This window comes from Leucoraja erinacea, chromosome 23 (genome assembly GCF_028641065.1).
Source record: "Leucoraja erinacea ecotype New England chromosome 23, Leri_hhj_1, whole genome shotgun sequence".
In the NCBI taxonomy this organism is placed as follows: domain Eukaryota; kingdom Metazoa; phylum Chordata; class Chondrichthyes; order Rajiformes; family Rajidae; genus Leucoraja; species Leucoraja erinaceus.
The window spans coordinates 5,920,779-5,943,005 of record NC_073399.1 but is presented as its reverse complement, the minus strand read 5'-3'; the positions used below and the strand labels follow the sequence as shown (position 1 = coordinate 5,943,005).

The window sequence follows — 22,227 nt, the reverse complement described above, 5'->3', positions numbered from 1 at the left end:
CATTCACAGTCTACTCAATCTCTCCTCAAATAGTAAACATGACATCCTGTTATTGTACTAGACTAGTGAATGTTTGCAGCACTCTTCTGGTAAATATAGCCTGTCTTTTGCCCAAAGTTATTAATACTACACACATAACTCCCAGTGCAATTTCATCATGGCCTTATGCTATGGTTTGTGGAATATGTCACATTTTTCACCATATATTTTATGGAAATTATGGAAATGTACAATTTTGCATTTTAATTAAAGCTATACTGACCTGACCTTTTTTTTTAAATTAAACTCCAGCTGTCCTGGCCATAGTTTCAAAATGGATATTAGGTGCTGGACAGGAATTTATAAAAACAATTTAGTTTTTCAAACGGATTTGTAAATTATAAATGTGGCTTGTGCTTATGGAAAAAAAAAGTACCACCTGTTTAGTAGAAGCCTATTTTAGTGGAATGGCTCAGTGGAATGAAGATACTAAAACTTGGGTGTGTTATTTGTCAGCTTTACAGCTTCAACTTATATGGCTACGTGTGGTGTCAATCGGATTACTGCTAATGAATTCCAAAGCAAATTGCTTATGTTGCTTGTCTAATTATATCCCGATATTAGAACACCAGTCAATGCAACAAGAAAATCTGCTCATCAGGCTGTTGTATACTAAATATAGGAACAGGACTTGCTGTGCTCACAAAAAAAAAAGTATATATAAGTTGACCGGGGCACAGAGAAAGCTGCTGGTGCCCAACCATCGGGGTAAGTTTCTCACTTTCTTCATAAACATTCACTGGCGAAGCCGGGGAGGGGAGGGGGAGACCCCATCACGTCTCTCGGGTATTAAATGATGAGGAAGAAGAAATCAATCCAGAAAAACCCCACAAATAGAATTGACCAACCAACATAAACATTTTGGCTCATGTAGATCAGACCCCGAATGATGTAAAATTAATTAATTTATTATTTTCTTTTGCTAGAATTGCGTGGAATATTTTATTCTTCACCGGGACTGAAAAAGGTAAAGGATGATTGAGCAAGCAAATGTTCTAACAGAAACGTGTGATTGATGAAACTGCGTTTGATTTTTTTTAAGTTGATAATCGTTCGGTGATAGCGCATAAAATTCAAATATATATGATCCATATGATTCAAATACTTAATGATTCAGTACGAGTTGTTATTGAACACCGCATTAAAAGTAGTTGCTTCAACATCCACCGGCGCAGCGAGATGTATCATGTATCACGTATAGCATAAACGCTGCACATATTCTGTGCAACAGTGGCGAGGTGATCATCATTTTCTACAGTTACAAAGCAAACGATTCACAAATATTTAATACCAATGAAAGGTAACCAGTGCATATAATTAACCTTGTAATTAATTATTGGCATTCAAGAAACGGATTCAAAAGATTTATTAAATGAGATTTTCGCGCTATTTTCTCGTTAAATTAAGCGATGTATAATTGCTCTGGTCTTGAAGAGTGAAGCTCCACGTTTTAGGATTTTTGAGAACACTATGGCCAGGCCACAAGAGCACGTTTGTACATTAAATAGTCGTACTCTACAGAATCAATACATTCAGAATGAAATGAGAAACATGCTGAAAAGAACGTGCCTCGTTGCTTTCTGATAAATAAGTCAGTGAATCATTTGTTACTGCTAAAACGAAATGCATGGATTTTGCTGATGCTATTTAGAATCATATAGAAAACCTTTTCTCGTCAATTCCAGCAATAGACCGAAGCCATGGGGGATGCGGAGATGGCAGTGTTTGGAAAGGCGGCGTCGTATTTACGGAAGACTGATAAAGAAAGGCTTGAAGCTCAGAACCGACCGTTCGATGCCAAAACCTCCTGCTTTGTTATCGATCCTAAAGAACTGTTCGTGAAGGGAACCATCAAGAGTAGGGAGGGCGGCAAAGCCACCGTGGAGACCTTATTAGACAAGAGGGTTCGTTGAATAGTTACACATAATACTGCATTCGGAAACCTCTGCAGCGTACGCCAATGACACATTTCATTAAATTTGCCTGTTGATTATTTTCAGACCGTTACTGTTAAAGACGATGACGTCCTGCCAATGAATCCTCCAAAATACGATAAAATAGAGGACATGGCCATGATGACTCACCTGAACGAGGCAACCGTGTTGTTTAACCTCAAAGAGCGTTATTCGGCCTGGATGATCTACGTAAGTACAGTTGTTGGATCTTGCAAAATGAACATACTGAAATACCTGATAAATTCTAATTCCATTCTCCCACCTTAGACCTACTCTGGGTTGTTCTGTGTCACTGTAAACCCCTACAAGTGGTTGCCAGTGTACGACCCGCAGGTTGTGACGGGATACAGAGGGAAGAAGCGTCAAGAGGCTCCTCCTCACATCTTCTCCATCTCTGACAACGCGTATCAAGCCATGCAGACGGGTAGGTGGCCAGACTTGATCATAATAGTTTTTACTTTCTGTTTAGAGTCAAATTACTACCGAGTTGTAGCAAAAACATGGAACAAAGGTATACAGATAACAAATAATAATTCCGACATCTGTACTCTTGCCTTCATCGGTCGGGGCTTAAGAGAGCCAGATGACATGTTGCAATTTGATAGGACTTTGGTTCCGCTGCGTTTGGGATATGGTTTGCACCTTTGATCGCCCCATTACAGGAAGGATGTGGTGTGTAGACAATAGGCAATAGACAATGGGTGCAGGAGTTGGCCATGTGGCCCTTCAAGCCAGCACCGCCATTCAATGTGATCATGGCTGATCGTCCATAATCAGTACCCAGTTCCTGCCTTCTCCCCATATATAATACAATAATATAAAATATTTTATTACATGTCATTTGAACCTCAGTGAGGCTCAAACAAAACTCCGTTTCCCACAGCCATACAAACAAAGACAATTCCTACAAGACATACAAACAATTCAATTTACACAAACATCCATCAAAGTGAATCTCCTCCTCACTGTAATGGAAGGCAAAGTATTTTCTCTCCCCTGAATCCGCTATCTTCAAGAGCCCTATCTAGCTCTCTCTTGAACGTATCTAGAGAACTGGCCTCCACACTCTGAGGCAGAGAATTCCACACTAACAACTCTCTGTGAGAAAAAGTGTTTCCCCATGTCTGTTCTAAATGGCTTACCCCTTATTCTTAAACTGTGGCCCCTGGTTCTGGACTCCCCCAAGATCGGGAACATGTTTCCTGCCTCTAGTGTGTCCAAACCCTAAATAATGTTATAAGTTTCAATAAGATTGCCTCTCATCCTTCTAAATTCCTCAGTATACAAGCCCAGCCGGTCCGTGCTCTCAGCATATCTCAGTCCCGTCATCCTGGGAATTAACCTTGTGAACCCATGCTGCACTCCCTCAATAGCAATAATGTCCTTTTTCAAATTTGGAGACCAAAACTGCACACAATACTCCAGGTGTGGTCTCACCAGGGCCCTGTACAATTGCAGAAGGACCTCTTTGCTCCTATACTCAACTCCTCTTGTTATGAATGTAGGAGGTACAACAGAATGCTACATGGATTAGAGGGTATAAAATGTAAGGACAAGTTAGACAAATTTGGATAGTTTTGTCTGCAGTGCTGTAGGTTGAGGAAAGACAATATAAATATATTAAGCTATAAAGTATCTGTGCTCAGTCAGTATCTGTGCCCCAAGGTGGAAAGATTAAAGGGCATCGTTTGAAGGAGATGAGTGGCCAAATATCCCCTGGTGATGGTAGTGGAGGTAAAGACAATATGGCATTAAGAGGTTTTCAGACAGACACATTGTTATGCAGGGAATGGAAGGATGTTGATCCCGTGCAGGCAAAGGAGATCAGTTTAATTTGGCATCAGGTTCGGCACCGATATTGTGGGCTGAAAGGCCTGTTCCTCTGTCATACTGTTCTATATTCTACATGTGCTGTGTCGCCCAACAAACCCACACCTCTCTGTGATTTGAACTCTGGATAGTGATGTTGTTTTCTTTTTCCCAGATCGTGAAAACCAGTCCATCCTGATTACGTGAGTGTTACTGAGTACAGAGCTTGCGATAGTGTGATAGAGGTGTCATTATTTATTTTTGCATATCCATCACATCGCTAATATCACCATGTAAATGCATTTTCTGTTGAAACCCACTTCCCTGTTTCCTCGTCGACCCCAACTGCCGTCCACTTCTTCAATCCAAAAACCTCTCCAATTCGGCGAAAGCTGCGCTGTCCTCCTCCCCATTCTTATCCAGTCACATTTAGTTCTGTGCTCACAACCTTCCCTGTAGCGACACATCATTAAGATTCACAATTCTTCCCTGGCGTTGTCTCTTCGGCTATATTTTCTATCCATGTAATCAGGGGACATCTAGAATCATTCAAATATAGTCTCATATGCGGCGCTGATTTTAAATCACTCTACGTTTAATAATTAATAATATAATAAATAATCAATAATTGAATAAATAATTAAATATTCTTCAATAAATTTGCTATAATTTTATAAAATAATTCCAAAAGTTAGCTTCTTACACATAGTCAGAGCTGAGTGGTGTCCAAATCACCACAGGGTTTCTTCGGAGTTTCTATTATTAGGTTACGTGATCGGTCTTTTCATAGTCTCGTCGACCTCCCCCTCCAAACCCCTCAAGACGTCCCACTATGGCAACCTAATTTGCGAGTTTAGAAGAGTTTGCGCTCGCCACAAACTCATAGCGTGGTCGACACGTGGTCCGAGGAGGTCACTGTAACTCTCCTTCATGCTCGAGAGAAGTTCCCGCCTACTTGCTGCCTCAGTTTGGTCGAGGAACATTTTTCAGTATGCTGAAAAAATTTTCCGCAAGTAAAAATTGGTCGTCATGTTTGAACTCGTAGTGCAGTGGTAGTGGGGTCGCCATGTAAGGCAGTCGAGGTAGCCATAGGCAATCTCCTTTGCTGACCGGGCATTTTAATTGGCTCATTGGAGTTTTCAGAACCAAGGAAAACCGACCGGTAATGTTAAATGCCCGCTAAACTTTATTAAAAGTTGTTTGGGTGTGTGTGTGTGCTGACGGTCGATGCGTGCAGCCAGCTCGCGGGTTTCATCGCTGACAGTCGATCCAGCTCGAGGTTTTTCAGGCGAGTGCCCTCGAGCTTGAAGGTCGAAGACAGTTGCTGAAAAGTCCCGTAAGTGGGACAGGTCCTTAAGTGTTTCTTCTTCATGGCGATGTGAAATCACATTCATTGGTGCAGCGGTAGAGTTGCTGCCTTACAGCGAATGCAGCGCCGGAGACCCGGGTTCCATCCCGACGACGGGCGCTGGCTGTACGGAGTTTGTACGTTCTCCCCGTGACCTGCGTGGGATTTCTCCGAGATCTTCGGATTCCTCCCACACTCAAAAGACGAACAGGTTAATTGGTTTGGTAAATGTATAAATTGTCCTTAGTGTGTGTAGGATAAAGCTAATGTTCGGGGATCACTGGTCGGCGCAGAATCGGTGGGACGAAGGGCCTGTTTCCGTGCTGTGTCACCAAACTAAACTACACCAAGCTTTTTTTGGAATTGTAGTTCACTTGAATCTTTATTCCTTCAGTCTGTCTCGCTGTTAGTTTGGTAATTGTTCACTTCGTCACGTTCTTCATGCAGCGGAGAATCCGGTGCCGGGAAGACTGTGAACACAAAACGTGTCATCCAGTACTTCGCTTCGGTTGCAGCAGTTACCGACGCCAAGAAGAAGGAAGCTCAAGCTTCTGGGAAGATGAAGGTGAGAGAGAGCTGGTACCACGCACAATCTGACATCATCTTGCAGTTTACTTCTAACTTAATTTAGTAAATTAGTAAATTCTAGATTCTAATATCGAAAGTATTTTTGCAGGGATCACTGGAGGATCAAATCATCCAGGCTAACCCACTGTTGGAAGCCTTCGGTAATGCCAAGACTGTGAGAAATGACAATTCATCTCGTTTCGTAAGTTTCCTGTGCAGTTTCATTACCCTCTTGTGTGCAGGCAATGATTAACAGAGCAGTGTTGATCACAATGTTTCACACAACTAAATCGGTTTCTGATATGCATGTTCTTTATATTTCAAGGGCAAATTCATCAGGATTCACTTCGGTACCACTGGTAAACTGGCTTCTGCTGACATTGAAACCTGTAAGTGCAGTGGAACTGGATTTGTAAATATTGTTTGTAAATCAAATTGTTGACTAGTTTGACATGTTCTTTGTCAATCCTATATTTGTTTGTCTCACCAGATCTCCTGGAAAAATCCAGAGTGACATTCCAGCTGAAAGCTGAAAGGAGTTACCACATTTTCTACCAGATGATGACCAATTTCAAACCAGAAATTGTTGGTAAGATTCAAAGTGTTGAACTGAAGAATTAAAATGAGTTGGTTTACAGAATTGCCTTTCTGTAGATGCTCACGACTTTCCACAAAACATTTATTTTGCAGAGTCATGTCTAATTACCACAAATCCTTATGATTATCCTTTCATCAGCCAGGGTGAGATTACAGTCAAGAGTATTGATGACACAGAAGAATTGGTTGCAACTGATGTGAGTAGTTGCTCTGCATTTATTTGTACCTTCTTAATTTGACTAATACATTATAATACATTAATATATTCAAGCCATCATCGACATTAATCTATATTGACACAAAAGATGTTCATAACTGAATGAAGATGATTTGACTAAAATAAAAATAGTGTAGATAATTACAATGGTTGACCTAGGAAGTGTTTATGTATATGGAAATAAGAAAAATAAACCTGCCATCTCTGACTTTCAGGTAACACATAGTAGGCCGGATTGCACCCCAAATGTTGGTTTGGGAACAGCTCTGCCCAGATCACAAGAAACTGCGAAAAGTTGTGGATGTAGCCCAATCCATCACAAAGACCAGACACCCCACTATTGACTATATCTAAATTCATGGTGGCTTGGAAAAGAACCAATATAAACAAAGACTTGTCCTACCCCTCTCATTTGTTCCTCTTTTCCACTCCCATTGGGCAGAAGATAAAGAAGCTTCAAAGCGCACACCACTAGACTCAAGAATAGCTTCTTCCCCTCTGTTATTAGGCTTCCGATTTGTCCTTCCATACGTTAGGGTACTGTCTGATTCACATTTACATCATTGTGTTCATTGGACTTTGTCTCTGGAACTGATGCACACCAATGCAGATAATTATATTCTGCACTCTGCATTTGCTCTACCTTTGCTCTACCTGTTGTACGAGTGTGACTTGATTGTATATATGTACAGTATTATCTGATTTCATTGGTTAGTAGGCAAAACAAACATTTTCACTGTACCTTGGTTCACATGACAATAATAATACTACACCTACAAAAACGACTACTCAAAATAGTTTTTGGGAGTGTCTACAAGATAACTGATGCATTCATATTGTTTTGGATTCTAACCATTTTGTTGCACAGACTGCCATCGATATCCTTGGCTTCGTCATTGAAGAGAAGTGGGGCATCTACAAACTCACTGGCGCAGTGATGCACATGGGCAATATGAAATTCAAACAAAAACAGCGTGAAGAGCAGGCAGAACCAGACGGCACAGAAGGTAACAGTTCATTTGACATCCGCATTTATCATTATTTACAACTTCAAAATAATACGGACCTTCAGTATAATGTAATCAGTGCCAAAATATTTTTGAAAGATATTCCACCTCCCTAACAAATATCTACAGAGTTAATGTTCGCCACCAGAATGTTGCGCTGTTCTGTGTTCTTTTTCCACCCTGGGCCCATCACAAACCAACTCACTATATTGTTCATCGGTAATTTTATGTTAGCTACTTGGTATAACATTGATATATTGTGAAGAAGATGTTAAAATAAGGTCGGATGAATCAGGCAAACAGCTTGCTGTGCACAGATCCAGATATTCCAGTGTATTGCCAGCAGTTCCACACAGAGAGAAAATTAAACTTCCTGGCAGTTGCTTAGTGAAATTTCTTGAGTGAATGCCTCAGTGTATAGATTGCTGGAATGCAGCAAACAGTCCGTGAAGGAAAGGGCGTTATGGCATTGTTTCCAGGGAAGCCATGCAGGATTCAAATGGCCTTTTGGCTGTCCGTGTGTCTTTATGAGAGAAGATAACAATCAAAGGTTATTTTCTCCAAAGAAAACAATTCATTGCCATTTTCAAATGTAATAATTTGCCTTTGTCTTATGTTAGATGCCGACAAAGTTGCCTACCTGACCGGCCTCAACTCAGCAGATTTGCTAAAGGCATTGTGCTTTCCACGGGTAAAGGTTGGCAATGAATTTGTGACCAAAGGGCAGACGGTTCAGCAGGTACGGTTACCATGATGGTTCGTAGATGTTTAAAATACTTTATTTAGAGTGTTACCTTCAACTAATACACATATTCTATTCTTTTAGGTCACCAACTCAGTTGGTGCTCTTTCCAAATCTGTTTTTGAGAAAATGTTCTTATGGATGGTCATCCGCATTAATCAACAACTGGACACAAAGCAGGCCAGACAGTATTTCATTGGTGTGCTGGACATCGCTGGTTTTGAAATTTTTGATGTATGGTTCAGAATTTTAAACATTAACTAGATCATATATTTAAAATTGACAACACTAAAGGCTAATAAGGTAATTAATGATAACACAAGAAATGTCTTTATTTGTTCAGTACAACAGCTTGGAGCAGTTATGTATCAACTTCACAAATGAGAAGCTGCAGCAGTTCTTCAACCACCACATGTTTGTTCTGGAACAAGAGGAGTACAAGAAGGAAGGAATTGAATGGACATTCATTGACTTTGGTATGGATTTGGCTGCTTGCATTGAGCTCATTGAGAAGGTAGGTAATATCATGGAAGACATAAATGAAAATAGAATATAAATCTAGTTTTATATTTATGGAAAAGGATGAATAAAATAAACATTGGCTTTGTCCACAGCCCATGGGTATCTTCTCAATCCTCGAGGAGGAGTGTATGTTCCCCAAGGCCTCAGACATTTCCTTCAAGAATAAGCTGTATGATCAGCACCTTGGAAAGTCAAACAACTTCTTGAAGCCCAAGCCTGTCAAAGGAAAGCCTGAAGCTCACTTCTCACTGGCCCATTACGCTGGCAATGTGGACTACAACATTACTGGCTGGCTGGATAAGAATAAGGATCCACTGAATGAAACTGTAATTGGGCTGTTCCAGAAGTCATCAGTAAAACTCTTGGGTACTCTCTACGTTGCAGTCGCTGAAGGTAAATCCCTGCTATAAACAGCTGTTAGCAATGGTATTGCTTTCTCGCCTTTAATAATTTGTTAAGAACAATTAAATGTGTTGCTTCTTTGTCACAGACAGTACAAAGAAAGCAGGCAAAAAGAAGGGTGGTTCATTCCAGACAGTGTCTGCTTTGTTTAGGGTAAGATTTTTCCTTGCACATTCACTTATCACAAGTTATATGAATCGTGAATTAATATGTAAATTATTGACCGAAATGCATCAGACTAATGTACAATTGTGTAACTGTCTGTATTTTTTAACCTCGCAGGAAAACTTGGGCAAGCTGATGGCTAACCTGAGAACCACACATCCTCATTTTGTGCGCTGTCTCATCCCCAATGAGACAAAGACACCAGGCAAGTCGTAGTTCTATCTATCCAGTCAATGTGTCATAGAAAATAATGTTGTATTCTACTTTATTCTTTCAATTACTTATGTTGTAAACACCAGGCACTATGGAAAATCACCTTGTCATACACCAGTTGAGGTGCAATGGTGTGCTGGAAGGTATCAGAATTTGCAGAAAGGGATTCCCAAGCAGAATCATCTACGGAGACTTCAAGCAAAGGTGAAATATCTCAAAATATACATTTTTATTCCATTTCAAATATGTTGGTCAATATTTTTAGTTCTAATAAAAATCACCAATAATGCGTATAAAACTCTCATGCAACAGGTACAGGATTCTAAATGCAAGTGCAATTCCTGAAGGCCAGTTCATTGATAGCAAAAAGGCATCTGAGAAATTACTGGGATCCATTGATGTAGATCATACCCAGTACAAGTTTGGACACACTAAGGTAATTATGTTGAAAGTGTAAGTTTTGTAATGTGAAATAACGAGATGAATCAACAATATACTTTTGAATGTAATCTTAGGAACAGGTGATTTGAAAAACATCTTTGTTAATATGTAAGTGGATATCTGAAGCCAGTAAAATTCAACTAAAATGTGCTCCATTAGTTCAGTTCTGCAAAATACTTATTCTATGTTGACATTCTGATACATATTTTTATGCACAAGAAAGCAGTTTAAACTCTGCTCCTAAAATGTTTATATTTTTAGAATTAAGTATTCAAACTTTTTATTTTTATTAGCAGTACAGTAAATTACATTAATACATCGCATATATCTTATTACATTATGTTGTACCACTTCATTTTTTGAGCTTTAAAAAAGATAGAAATGAAAGAAGTAAGGAAAGTAAGCAAGAATCGTGAAGGTGCAGGAAAGTGTTGGGAGAAGAGAACCCCTTAGGGAAGGAATTAGAGAAGGAAGTAAAGAAAAGAAATAAGACCCTAGAAAGAAAAGAAAAAAAAAGAAGAAAGGAAAATCAATTGCTCTATTGTAACACAAAACTCCGCAAAAAAGGATATACCAACCGTAAAGGTATTCAAACTGATCCCTTACTTTGTTTAAGGTGTTCTTCAAGGCTGGTCTCTTAGGTACACTTGAAGAGATGAGAGATGATAAGTTGGCAATGCTCGTTACACGAACTCAAGCTGTATGCCGTGGCTTTTTAATGAGGGTTGAATTTACGAGAATGATGGAAAGGAGGTAAATATTGCTTTACAAATATCCAACAATATATTTACACATAAGCAAATGTTATTCATGAATATAGCAGTTTATTCCATAAACAGAATATTGCTCTAATCTTTGTTCATTTTACCATGGCCTTTAGGGAAGCACTGTTTACTCTACAGTACAATATCCGTGCATTCACCAATGTCAAACACTGGCCATGGATGCAACTGTACTTCAAGATCAAACCTCTCCTGAAGAGTGCTGAAACTGAAAAGGAAATGGCAAATATGAAAGATGAGTTTGAGAAAACTAAGGAGGCACTTGCCAAATCTGAAGCACGGAAGAAGGAATTAGAAGAGAAAATGGTGGCTCTTGTGCAAGAAAAGAATGATCTCCTACTTCAAGTCCAATCGGTACCCACATTGGCTATCTTTGCATGGTTATACATGTATACAAAACACATGGCCTGGTATAATTCATTGTATCATTTTATTGCAGGAAGGTGAAACTCTGGCAGATGCAGAAGAAAGATGCGAGGGGTTGATTAAAAATAAGATTCAACTAGAGGCTAAAATGAAGGAAGCTAATGAAAGATTGGAAGATGAAGAGGAGATGAATGCTGAGCTGACAGCTAAGAAAAGGAAACTGGAGGATGAGTGCTCAGAACTGAAGAAAGATATTGATGACTTGGAGCTCACATTAGCCAAAGTTGAAAAAGAAAAACATGCCACTGAGAACAAGGTATTAAACAGTGATTTTGATGACAAATTGATACACTATTCATAAAAGATTTCTGATGATTACATGTCATTATTCTGTTCATTTTGTTTTGCTGAACATAGGTGAAAAACCTCACTGAAGAGATGGCTAGTCTTGATGAAAGCATTGTTAAAGTAACCAAGGAAAAGAAAGCTCTCCAGGAGGCCCACCAGCAGACCTTGGATGATCTCCAGGCTGAGGAAGACAAAGTCAACACTCTAACCAAAACAAAGACTAAGTTGGAACAACAAGTTGATGATGTGAGTATTTTAAACCAAGATTAAATCAATTGTTTTTTGCAGTTATCATGGATTTAAGTAAATTTTAATAAAACATACTGTTTCTTAAAAAGCTTGAAGGTTCTCTGGAGCAGGAGAAGAAACTCCGCATGGATCTGGAGCGTGCTAAGAGAAAGCTTGAAGGTGACTTGAAGCTGTCTCAAGAAGTAACAATGGACTTGGAGAATGACAGGCAGCAACTGGATGAGAAACTAAAGAAGTCAGTGTTTAAAGTTATGAACAAATATGGTTTATTTTTGTAATCCACTGTTTAAAATTATTTTCTATTTGTCACTTTGATGCCTTGCAAAATATCCAGCAATTGGATGAGAAATTAAAAAGTCAGCATTAGGTCTTTGTTATAAGACACTGTTTAAAGTTGTATCCCACTTGCCTTGTGCATGTCATGCAATGTTTATTTTTCATGACATTGACACTTCTGTTGGAAAACGTTAAGTTGTACCTATTTAAGCTTCTGTGATTGTGCTACATATATTACATACATGAACATACACTTAAAAGATATATGGTGATATGTCTAAAGTATATTTTTGGTATCTGCTGTTTACCAAGTAACTATTTCTTCCGAATGCCAATGAGAATAAGCCATTTTTCGTGCGTTCATTCAAAATACGTGAAAATGTTCAATTAATTAACTGAATTTTTCATTTTTGTTATTAAAGGAAAGAGTTTGAAATCAGCCAGCTTCAAAGCAAAGTTGAAGATGAGCAGGTTATGGCTACCCAACTGCACAAAAAGATTAAAGAATTACAGGTGATGTATAAGTCCAGTCAAATTAACAATGCCTTTCAGTGAAAGTCATGCACATGAATTGATACTACTGGTTCCATGATTATAACCAATGCATATTTATCTTAAGGCTCGTATTGAGGAGCTTGAGGAAGAAATTGAAGCTGAACGTGCCTCTCGCGCTAAGACTGAGAAACAGAGAGCCGATCTTTCTCGGGAACTTGAAGAGATCAGTGAGCGACTGGAAGAAGCTGGTGGGGCAACTTCAGCTCAGATTGAAATGAACAAGAAACGAGAGGCAGAATTTCAGAAAATGCGCCGTGACCTAGAAGAATCTACCCTCCAGCACGAAGCCACAGCTGCTGCTCTTCGCAAGAAGCAGGCTGACAGCGTTGCAGAACTTGGGGAACAAATCGATAACCTGCAGCGGGTGAAGCAGAAGCTTGAGAAGGAAAAGAGTGAACTGAAGATGGAAATTGATGACCTCGCCAGCAACATGGAATCAGTGTCCAAAGCTAAGGTACAGTGATAGAGGACACTAAATACTACACTTTTATAGTTAACTTTGAATTGTTGGTGTTGTTCGGTTGGTGTCGCAGCTCTTGAAAACTGGTTGCTTTGTTTTCAGGCAAACCTTGAGAAAGTAGCACGGACACTAGAGGACCAGGTCAGTGAAATGAAGACCAAACACGATGAACATCAACGGTTGATCACCGACTTATCAACTCATAAAGCACGTCTTACAACAGAAAACGGTATTGATCTTGATTTAAAAATAATATTGATCTATATTTGTTGTTCACCATATAGAAAACATTACCATGTAATATTTGTAATATTTCACTCACATTATCTTTAATTCACAGGTGAGTTGAACCGCCAAGTGGAGGAGAAAGAGGCCTTGGTATCGCAGCTGACAAGAGGGAAGCAAGGATATACCCAACAGCTTGAGGAACTGAAGAGGCAGCTGGAGGAAGAAACCAAGGTACTAAATTAACTTGAGAGATTTGTTTCACAGGGAAACTTTCTAAACGTGCATTATTGTCAATTTTGAACCAATTTAATGTTATAAAAATGCAACATTTATGTTATAAAATATTATATTTTATTGCACTGATGTCCAGCAACTTACTTTAGGGTTTCCCTCTAAAGCAACATTTCTTTTCATTGTGACCATAAGCAAATTAACAAGGTTAAGTTACTTTCTAATAATCACAATGATATTGAATATCATGCCACGTTGTAATCATTTCAGGCTAAGGGAGCCCTGGCCCATGCTCTGCAATCGTCCCGCCACGACTGTGACATGCTCCGTGAACAATATGAAGAGGAGATGGAGGCAAAGGCTGAGCTCCAGCGTGGAATGTCCAAGGCCAACAGTGAAGTGGCTCAGTGGAGATCAAAATATGAAACTGATGCAATCCAGCGCACAGAGGAACTGGAAGAAGCCAAGTATGTAACAAAGAGGAACCTATGTTCATGCAGCACATGCTGTCAAGGAGAATGTATGTTCTTCCACAATTTCCTGTGAGATGGACTTGATGGTTTTGTGTTTTTCAGGAAAAAACTTGCTCAGCGTCTGCAAGATGCAGAGGAGCATATTGAGGCCGTGAACTCCAAATGTGCTTCACTGGAAAAGACTAAACAGAGACTACAGAATGAAGTGGAGGATTTGATGATAGATGTAGAGAGGGCAAATTCAGCAGCAGCAGCTCTGGACAAGAAACAAAAGAACTTTGACAAGGTAGGAGCTGGTTGTTGCGTTGTTTCTCTTTGCATGTAGTTCTGAAGGAAGTAGCCAACATCATCTCTTTCCATTTTAGCCAGGGACTGGCAAGCAGCTGGTAGTTTAAACAAATGTCTAAACAATTGAAAGGGTTCAGTGATTTTGGCATTTCCTGAGTGTGAAAAAGTCACATTAGAAATAACAGACATTATTAAATTACTGAACCCTTTTAATATATTGTACCATCCTAAGAAGTACTTCTTTCTTGTTTATTTTTCACATTCAAGCATAATATTATGTTTGGGAAGTCATAAAATCTTAGAGAGTCATAGTCATAGAATCATAGAGTGATACAGTGTGTAAATAGGCTCTTCGGCCCAACTTGACCATACTGGCCAACATGTCCCATTTACACTAGTCGCACCTGCCTGCGCTTGGTCCATATCCCTCCGAACCTGTCCTATCCATGTACCTGTCTAACCATTTATTAAATGTCGGGATAGTCCCTGCCTCAACTACATCCTCTGGCAGCTTGTTCCATACACCCACTACCCTTTGTGTGAAAAGGTTACCCCTCAGATTCCGATTAAATCTTTTTCCCTTCACCTTGAACCTATGTTCTCTGGTCCTCGATTCTCCTACTCTGGGCAAGAGGCTCTGTGCATTTACCCGATCTAATCCTCTCCTGATTTTATACACATGGATGCTGGGAAAATATCAGTTCAGTTTTCAGATTAAAATCTATACGTCTTTCTCACTGGATATCACACCTCATTGATACTGAGACAGAAGTTAAATTTGAGAATACATTTCTTACATTTACAATTGTACAATTAAGGTTCTGGCAGATTGGAAACAGAAATATGAGGAGACCCAGGCAGAACTGGAAGCATCTCTGAAGGAATCTCGTAGTTTGAGTACAGAAATCTTTAAGATGAAGAATGCATATGAGGAGTCTCTAGATCACCTTGAAACTCTTAAACGGGAGAACAAGAATCTACAGCGTAAGTCTATACCCATTCTCTCATTTAATATTATTAACAAGATACTTACTTATCTTGGAATTTAATGCTTTTACAGATTCTATTCTGACTCATTGCCCATTCCCTCTGAATTTTCACTAATAATGTAAAATATGCACGCATTTCTATTGTAATCTAAGTTTTATCAACTCAAGATAGGTTGAACTAACACTACATTTAAACACAGAGGAGATTTCTGATCTGACTGAGCAACTGGGTGAAAGTAGCAAGGCCCTCCATGAGATGGAAAAGGCAAAGAAGACAGCTGAGCAGGAAAAGAGTGAAATCCAGTCAGCATTGGAGGAGGCAGAGGTAAGGTTATTTCAACATTACATTTAAGAAATAGATATTTTGAACTATCATTGTTGTCAAATAGAGTAAATAAGTTGCAATAATATCAGAGTAACAACCTGTTTAAAAGATATTTTTAAGATATAAAGAAATCAACTTTAGTGACAACAATGTGCAAAATACTGAAAATACAGTTAATCTCTCTCGTAGGCCTCCCTGGAACATGAGGAGAGCAAGATCCTCCGCATTCAACTGGAACTGAACCAACTGAAATCTGAAGTTGACAGAAAGATTGCAGAGAAAGACGAGGAGATCGATCAGGTGAAGAGGAACCACCAGAGAGTTGTGGACACAATGCAGAGCGCTTTGGAGGCTGAAGTCAGGAGCAGGAATGATGCCTTGAGAATCAAGAAGAAAATGGAGGGTGATCTAAATGAAATGGAGATTCAGCTGGGACATGCCAATCGCCAGGCTTCAGAAGCTCAAAAACATCTCAGAAACATACAGGGCCAATTGAAGGTTTGTATCATGGGATAATGACTTCTAGTACACTGTTATTTTAAATGTTGTGTGATTGTCAGTCAATTATGTAAGTATTGATTTTCTTCTCGCAGAACTTAATATAAAATGCAAGATTTGTTATTTGAACTATGAGTTAGATTTTTCAAACTATTTATTGATGTAAAACAACTTATTACTACAACTGATTCAATTATAAGATAAGCATTACAGTGTACTGTAATACCTGGTAACAAAGCAATCTTGCATTATCAACAGGACACCCAGATACAGCTGGATGATGCCTGCAGAAGCCAGGAAGACTTGAAGGAGCAACTAGCCATGGTGGAGCGCAGAAGCGGCCTGCAACAGGCTGAGATTGAAGAAATGAGAGCCGCTCTGGAACAGACAGACCGAGCTCGCAAAATTGCTGAACAAGAGCTGATCGATGTCACTGAAAGAGTTCAGCTGCTGCACTCTCAGGTTAGTTCCCACATTGTTGTCACCCTACATTACCACCAGGTCTTGTTAGGCATTGGTCAGGTTAGTCTTGTTTAGGTTATCCTAAAAGGGGGATTTTATAATTGCTTTGTTCGATTTCCTGTTTGGATACCATCTGATTTACAGGAAATGATCTCCAGGGATAGAACATTGAAACACAGAGACATAGAAAATAGGTGCAAGAGTAGGCCATTTGGCCCTTCGAGCCAGCACGGCCATTCTATATGACCATGGCTGATCATCCGTAATCAGTATCCCGCTCATGCTTTTTCCCAATATCCCTTGATTCTGTTAGCCCGAAGAGCTAAATCTATCTCTCTCTCTCATGAATACATGCAGTGAATTGCCCTCCACTGTCTTCTGTGGCAGAGAATTCCAGATTCACAACTCTCTGGGTGAAGAAGTTTTTCCTTATCTCAGTCCTAAATGGCCTACCCCTTATTGTTAAACTGTGACCCCTGGTTCTGGACTTCCTCAACATAGGGGACAAAATTCCAGCACCTAGCCTGTCCAATCTCTTAAGAATGTTATATGTTTTAATAATAACACCTCTCATCCTTCTAAATTCCAGTGAATACAAGCCCAGTCGACCCATTCTTTCATCATATGTCAGCCCGCCATCCCGGGAATTAACCTGGTGAATCTACGCTGCACTCCCTCAATGGCAAGAATGTCCTTCCTCAAATTAGATGAAAACTGCACACAATACTCAAGGTGTGGTCTCACCAGGACCCTGTACAACTGCAGTAGGACCTCATTGCTCCTAAACTCAAATCCTCTCACAAAGAAGGCCAATTAGCTTTCTTCACTCCCTGCAGCACCTGCATACTTATTTTCAGTGACTGGTGTACAGGGACACCTAGGTCTCATTGCACCTCCCCTTTTCCTAAACTGACACCATTCAGATAATAATCTGCCTTCCTGTTCTTGCCACCAATGTGGATAACCTCACATTTATCCACATTATACTGTATCTGCCATGCATCTGCCCACTCACCAAACATACCCAAGTCATCCTGCAGCCTCATAGCATCCTCCTCACAGCTCAGCTTTGTGTCATCTGCAAACTTGGAGATGTACCATTTGATTCCCTCATCTAAATCGTTAATATATATTGTAAATAATTGGGGTCCCAGCACGGAGCCTAGCGGCACCCCACTAGTCACTGCCTGCCATTCCGAAAAGGACTCGTTCATTCCTACTCTTTGTTTCCTGTCTGCAAACCAGTTCTCTATCCATGTCAATACCCTACCCCCAATACCATGGGCTCTAATTTTGCACAATAATCTTTTGTTGCTCATTTTTCCTGCTGTATTCCAACCTCAAGAATCCAGATCAGCACCAATAATGGTGTGAGGGCCAATTTAAATGTTACTTGATTGCCTCATCTCCATAGCATGACTTCAGACATCCAATATCAACTGGCATATAGACAGCAACGGATTGATATCCGTCTCCCTATATTTTGTTTGTTATTGGTTCCGTCAAAATTCTTCCTCCACCTCCCACAATATATTAGTGCATATTGAAACTGGGATTAGATTCATCTTTACTCCTGCAAAATTAACATTAGGGCACAGATAATGTGAATGCACAGTCTTTCTTCCAGGGAAGGGAAATGAAAAGCTAGAGAACATAAATTTAAGGTAAGAGAGGAAAGATTTAAAAGGGACCTGAGAGGCAATTTCTTCACACGCAGAAGGTGGTAGATACTGTATATGGAACAAGCTGCCAAAGAAAATGAATGTGGTTGGTACAATAATAACATTTAAGAGACATTTGGACAGGTAAATGGATAGGAAAGATTTAGATGGATATGGGCCAAATTCATAAAATGGGTCTAGCCTAGATAGCCATTTTTGTCAGCATGGATAGGTTGAGATGATGAGCCTGTTTCAGTGTTGTACTTCTCTATGATTGTATGACTCTTATTCAAATGTGTCTTTTCCTGCAGAACACCAGCCTCATCAATACTAAGAAGAAGCTGGATGCCGACCTGAATCACATCCAGTCTGAAATGGAAGAAACTATCCAGGAGTCAAGAAATGCTGAAGAGAAAGCCAAGAAGGCTATCACTGATGTAGGTCATAAATTATTTTAACAATTTGAATTTAGTTTTCAAATATTACCTCAATTAATTACGTTGATAAAATTAGAATTTTGAACATGTAATGATTTGCCCAATTGTGTCATATTGCAAGGCTGCCATGATGGCTGAAGAGCTGAAGAAGGAACAGGACACCAGTGCTCACCTTGAACGAATGAAGAAGAACCTCGAGACGACAGTGAAGGACCTGCAGCTTCGCCTGGATGAGGCTGAGCAGCTGGCAATGAAAGGAGGAAAGAAACAGCTCCAGAAACTGGAGGCCAGGGTAAATCCTGAGACTGTTTTACTGTGCACACTGAAACTTTGGATATAATATGAATATTATGGAATAAATCCCTTTTTGTGGTTGTTTAGGTGCGCGAGCTGGAAAGTGAGCTGGAAAGCGAGCAGAAGCGAGGTGCTGATGCTATTAAAGGTGTTCGCAAGTATGAAAGAAGGGTCAAGGAACTATCTTATCAGGTACTGTACAATTAATAATCAATTGGTGCACTTAATTCAGCCAAAGCTCTGGAAGGATAACAGTGTTCCTGTAGCTATACCCCTGCAGTCAGCATGATTGGTGTCCTGGCCACCCTACAACATTTGCTTTGTCCTTTGAGGTTAGCCCATTCCCTGAAAAGTCCTGTTTGAGTTGTTACTTTCCCAATCTTGGTTGATTGAAGAAAGTGTTGTCATTTGTATGCACCAAGTAACAGAAGCTTCCAATAGAAGGAATCTGGTGGGCATAACACAAGTCTTGTGGTAAAGGCATTTTGGGGTCGTACAGACAATTAACCTTTGGCTGGGTCACTGAAAAGAAACCCTTTCTCAATACTAATCAGAGGGAGGGTCCTGCTGTGAGATGATGAGCGGAGCCAGAAGAGGCCATTGGTGATGAAGTGAGTGGAGCACTGAGAAGGCAGCAATGTAAATATCACAGAAGGATGAGTGGGTCAGCAAGAACCAGGATATGTATCTTTAAATGTGTCATAAGAATACAATAAAATGAAAAATAAAACATTTCAAATGTTGCTTCTTTTGTGACATTCAGTCAGAGGAAGACAGAAAGAATAATCTGAGACTACAGGACCTGGTTGACAAGCTGCAGATGAAGGTTAAGGCCTACAAGAGACAATCGGAGGAAACTGTAAGTTATTATGACTATAATTGCAATTTTTCAAGAAAATTATTTTGTATGACATTAAATTTTAAGATTTTTGTATAATATAAAGAAGAACTGTTAACACAATCTACATTAATAGTAGGGTGGGAATATCATGTCTATGGGCAGAGCATTAAAACACCATCTCTATTCATTGTTCTAGAAATGTTTCAATTAGATTCTTTCCCATTGCTCTAATCTCAAAAGAATAGAATCCTTGTGAATATCTGAGCTCTGAAATATTTGTCATAATATAAGGCTCATTATCATAATTCATGAAAAGCTTGTTTTTAACGGGTCAGTTAAAGATTAACAGCATTATATGTAGGACCAGGTGTAGCATAGTAGGCTTATCAGCCTTCACCATTCAATAAGATTAAATCCGTTAATTTTTCTATCTATTTTCCCGTATTGAGAAATCCATCAGGTCCAAGTCTTTTGTGTTGGAAATTCTAAAAGTATTTGCTTTTTCTCAGTCCTAAAGTTATTCTAGTCTCTTCAGGCAGCTTCTCATGTACTTTAGCAAATATCTCAAGAATTTTAAATAGTTCAAGAATACCATTTCCTGTTGTTCAAAATTCCAAAGAATGTGAGCATGTTTTATTATGTACAGTATCTGCTCACATGACTGGTCTCACCTCAAGAAAATCATAAAATGGGCAAGTGGAATGCTAGCTTGATTCAGAGGACTGAAGGACAATTTATATTACAGTTCCACAAAACATTGATTAGCCCACAGGTGAAATAGTGCAAACAACTATGAATGCTTTACCTGAGGAAGAAAATATTTTCCTTTGGATGAGATTAATCAGAATGACACCTAGACTCCAAAGGTTACATTTTGAGGGGTTTACCAAACTAAGATTCTATACCATGAAATTTAGATTAAGAGTTGCAAGGATTGTGTGGAAATCGAGAGGATTGATGTAGGAAAACTGTTACTATTTGAAGCCAAGCACTAGTAGGCATAGCATGATTGTTTTCCACATTAGAAGTAAATTGCTAATCATTTCATTGAATCAATGTGATTTACTAATAAATTAAAGCATCTTAACCCCAAAGTGTAAGAGATCAACACTAAGAATGTTTCAGAAGAAACCTTCATCCAATCTAAACTAAGTAAATCCATGTATTTTGTGCATAAGATTGATTAGTGCAGATTTGTGCATTATCCACTCTTGATATTCAAAAAGTAAAGCCGGCAGACCTTCATCCAATAAAGCTCAAAAACTGTAAATTTCTTAATTAGTTGGTCATCAAAAGTATAATGGTGTTTAGCAATCACCTGGTAAATAATTTTCATTCGTAAAATCTGAGCTTTTACACTGTTTTCCTACAGGAGGAACAGGCCAACGCTCACCTGTCCAGGTTCAGGAAGGTTCAGCATGAACTGGAGGAAGCCGAGGAACGTGCCGACATTGCCGAATCTCAAGTCAACAAACTTAGAACTAAAACCCGGGAAATTACTATCAAGGTATTGCACCCTAAGAAACTTTAATAATAACAAATTATGGTGGCAATTATTTTAAATCTACCACGTCAGTTGTCATAACACAAGTATTATTTTACAAGCACTCTTTCATTGTATTAAATTAATAATTTGTTTTTCCTTTTTACCTATCAGAGCGCTGAAGAGTAGATGACAACTTGAAATGGTCCAAAGAAGAAATCTACAAAATGTGTATTTCTTTGTAACATAGTTTTATAAATGTAGCAATATCAACAAAAATAAACGTGCAACACGAAATTGTTTCCTTGTTTTATTAAGACGATGCAATAATTATAGTCCATCTCAAAGCCTCTTAAATGCCACCATTAAATCGGCCTCCACTGCCACCCCTGGCCGCACATGCTAAGCACCAACCACTCTATAAGAAAGAAAACTTGCCCTGCATGCCTCCTTTAATTTTTCCCTCTAACTTTTAAGATGTATCCTATGGTCTTTGACAGTTCCACCCCAGGAAAATGGTTTTGTCTACTGCATATAATTGTGTATATCTCTCATAATTGTATAGACGTTTATCAGGTCTCCCATCAACCTCCAATGTTCAAAAGAAAACAATCTAGATTTGTCCAACCTATCCTTGTAGCTAATACTTCACCTTCCTTATGGCTCTGACAAAACATTTTATGTGGTTAAACAAAAACTTCTGTCTTCAGTCATTATGTTCGTTTGCAGAAACAATACCTTAATAGATCACGTGCATTTCCTACGCACCAAAATATCTGGAAACATACCTAAATAGTTCATTTCTTCCTCATTTATATTCCTCAATTTCAGGTAAAGTTGAATGTTCTAATTTAAGTAACTAACCAACAATAACAAACCTTTCCCCTTCCCCATCTCCTTCCACCTATATATCTCTTCCTCTGGCTTCACATGTCATGCTTCTTCTCTCCTGATCTC

At 39.2% G+C, this 22,227-nt stretch overlaps 1 protein-coding gene across 1 annotated transcript; it reads left to right on the top strand.

Annotated features, from left to right (window-relative positions):
* Positions 1 to 710: 710 nt before the first annotated feature.
* Positions 711 to 21,567, top strand: LOC129708131 (myosin-4-like). Its single transcript, XM_055653708.1, has 41 exons — positions 711 to 747; positions 966 to 1,006; positions 1,725 to 1,943; positions 2,040 to 2,183; positions 2,262 to 2,418; positions 3,979 to 4,006; positions 5,599 to 5,716; positions 5,828 to 5,920; positions 6,044 to 6,107; positions 6,209 to 6,307; positions 6,409 to 6,512; positions 7,401 to 7,539; positions 8,160 to 8,278; positions 8,366 to 8,515; positions 8,625 to 8,795; positions 8,896 to 9,196; positions 9,294 to 9,358; positions 9,488 to 9,575; positions 9,670 to 9,787; positions 9,896 to 10,019; positions 10,641 to 10,777; positions 10,905 to 11,160; positions 11,246 to 11,488; positions 11,590 to 11,766; positions 11,859 to 12,004; positions 12,468 to 12,558; positions 12,665 to 13,054; positions 13,163 to 13,289; positions 13,401 to 13,519; positions 13,790 to 13,986; positions 14,095 to 14,278; positions 15,099 to 15,264; positions 15,470 to 15,594; positions 15,784 to 16,092; positions 16,351 to 16,554; positions 18,527 to 18,652; positions 18,774 to 18,944; positions 19,034 to 19,138; positions 19,710 to 19,805; positions 21,160 to 21,294; positions 21,445 to 21,567. The coding sequence occupies exons 3-41, from the start codon at positions 1,740 to 1,742 to the stop codon at positions 21,457 to 21,459; spliced, it is 5,805 nt and encodes a 1,934-aa protein (XP_055509683.1). The 5' UTR covers positions 711 to 747; positions 966 to 1,006; positions 1,725 to 1,739; the 3' UTR covers positions 21,460 to 21,567.
* Positions 21,568 to 22,227: the final 660 nt, after the last annotated feature.

What these genes read in the sequence shown, in the direction of transcription:
- LOC129708131 (XM_055653708.1), top strand. Translation starts at nt 1,740, where the DNA reads ATGGGGGATGCGGAGATGGCAGTGTTTGGAAAGGCGGCGTCGTATTTA. An exon ending in AATCAGTGTCCAAAGCTAAG is followed by an intron (nt 13,055 to 13,162) that starts GTACAGTGATAG and finishes CTTTGTTTTCAG; the next exon opens with GCAAACCTTGAGAAAGTAGC. An exon ending in CCAAGAAGGCTATCACTGAT is followed by an intron (nt 18,653 to 18,773) that starts GTAGGTCATAAA and finishes TCATATTGCAAG; the next exon opens with GCTGCCATGATGGCTGAAGA.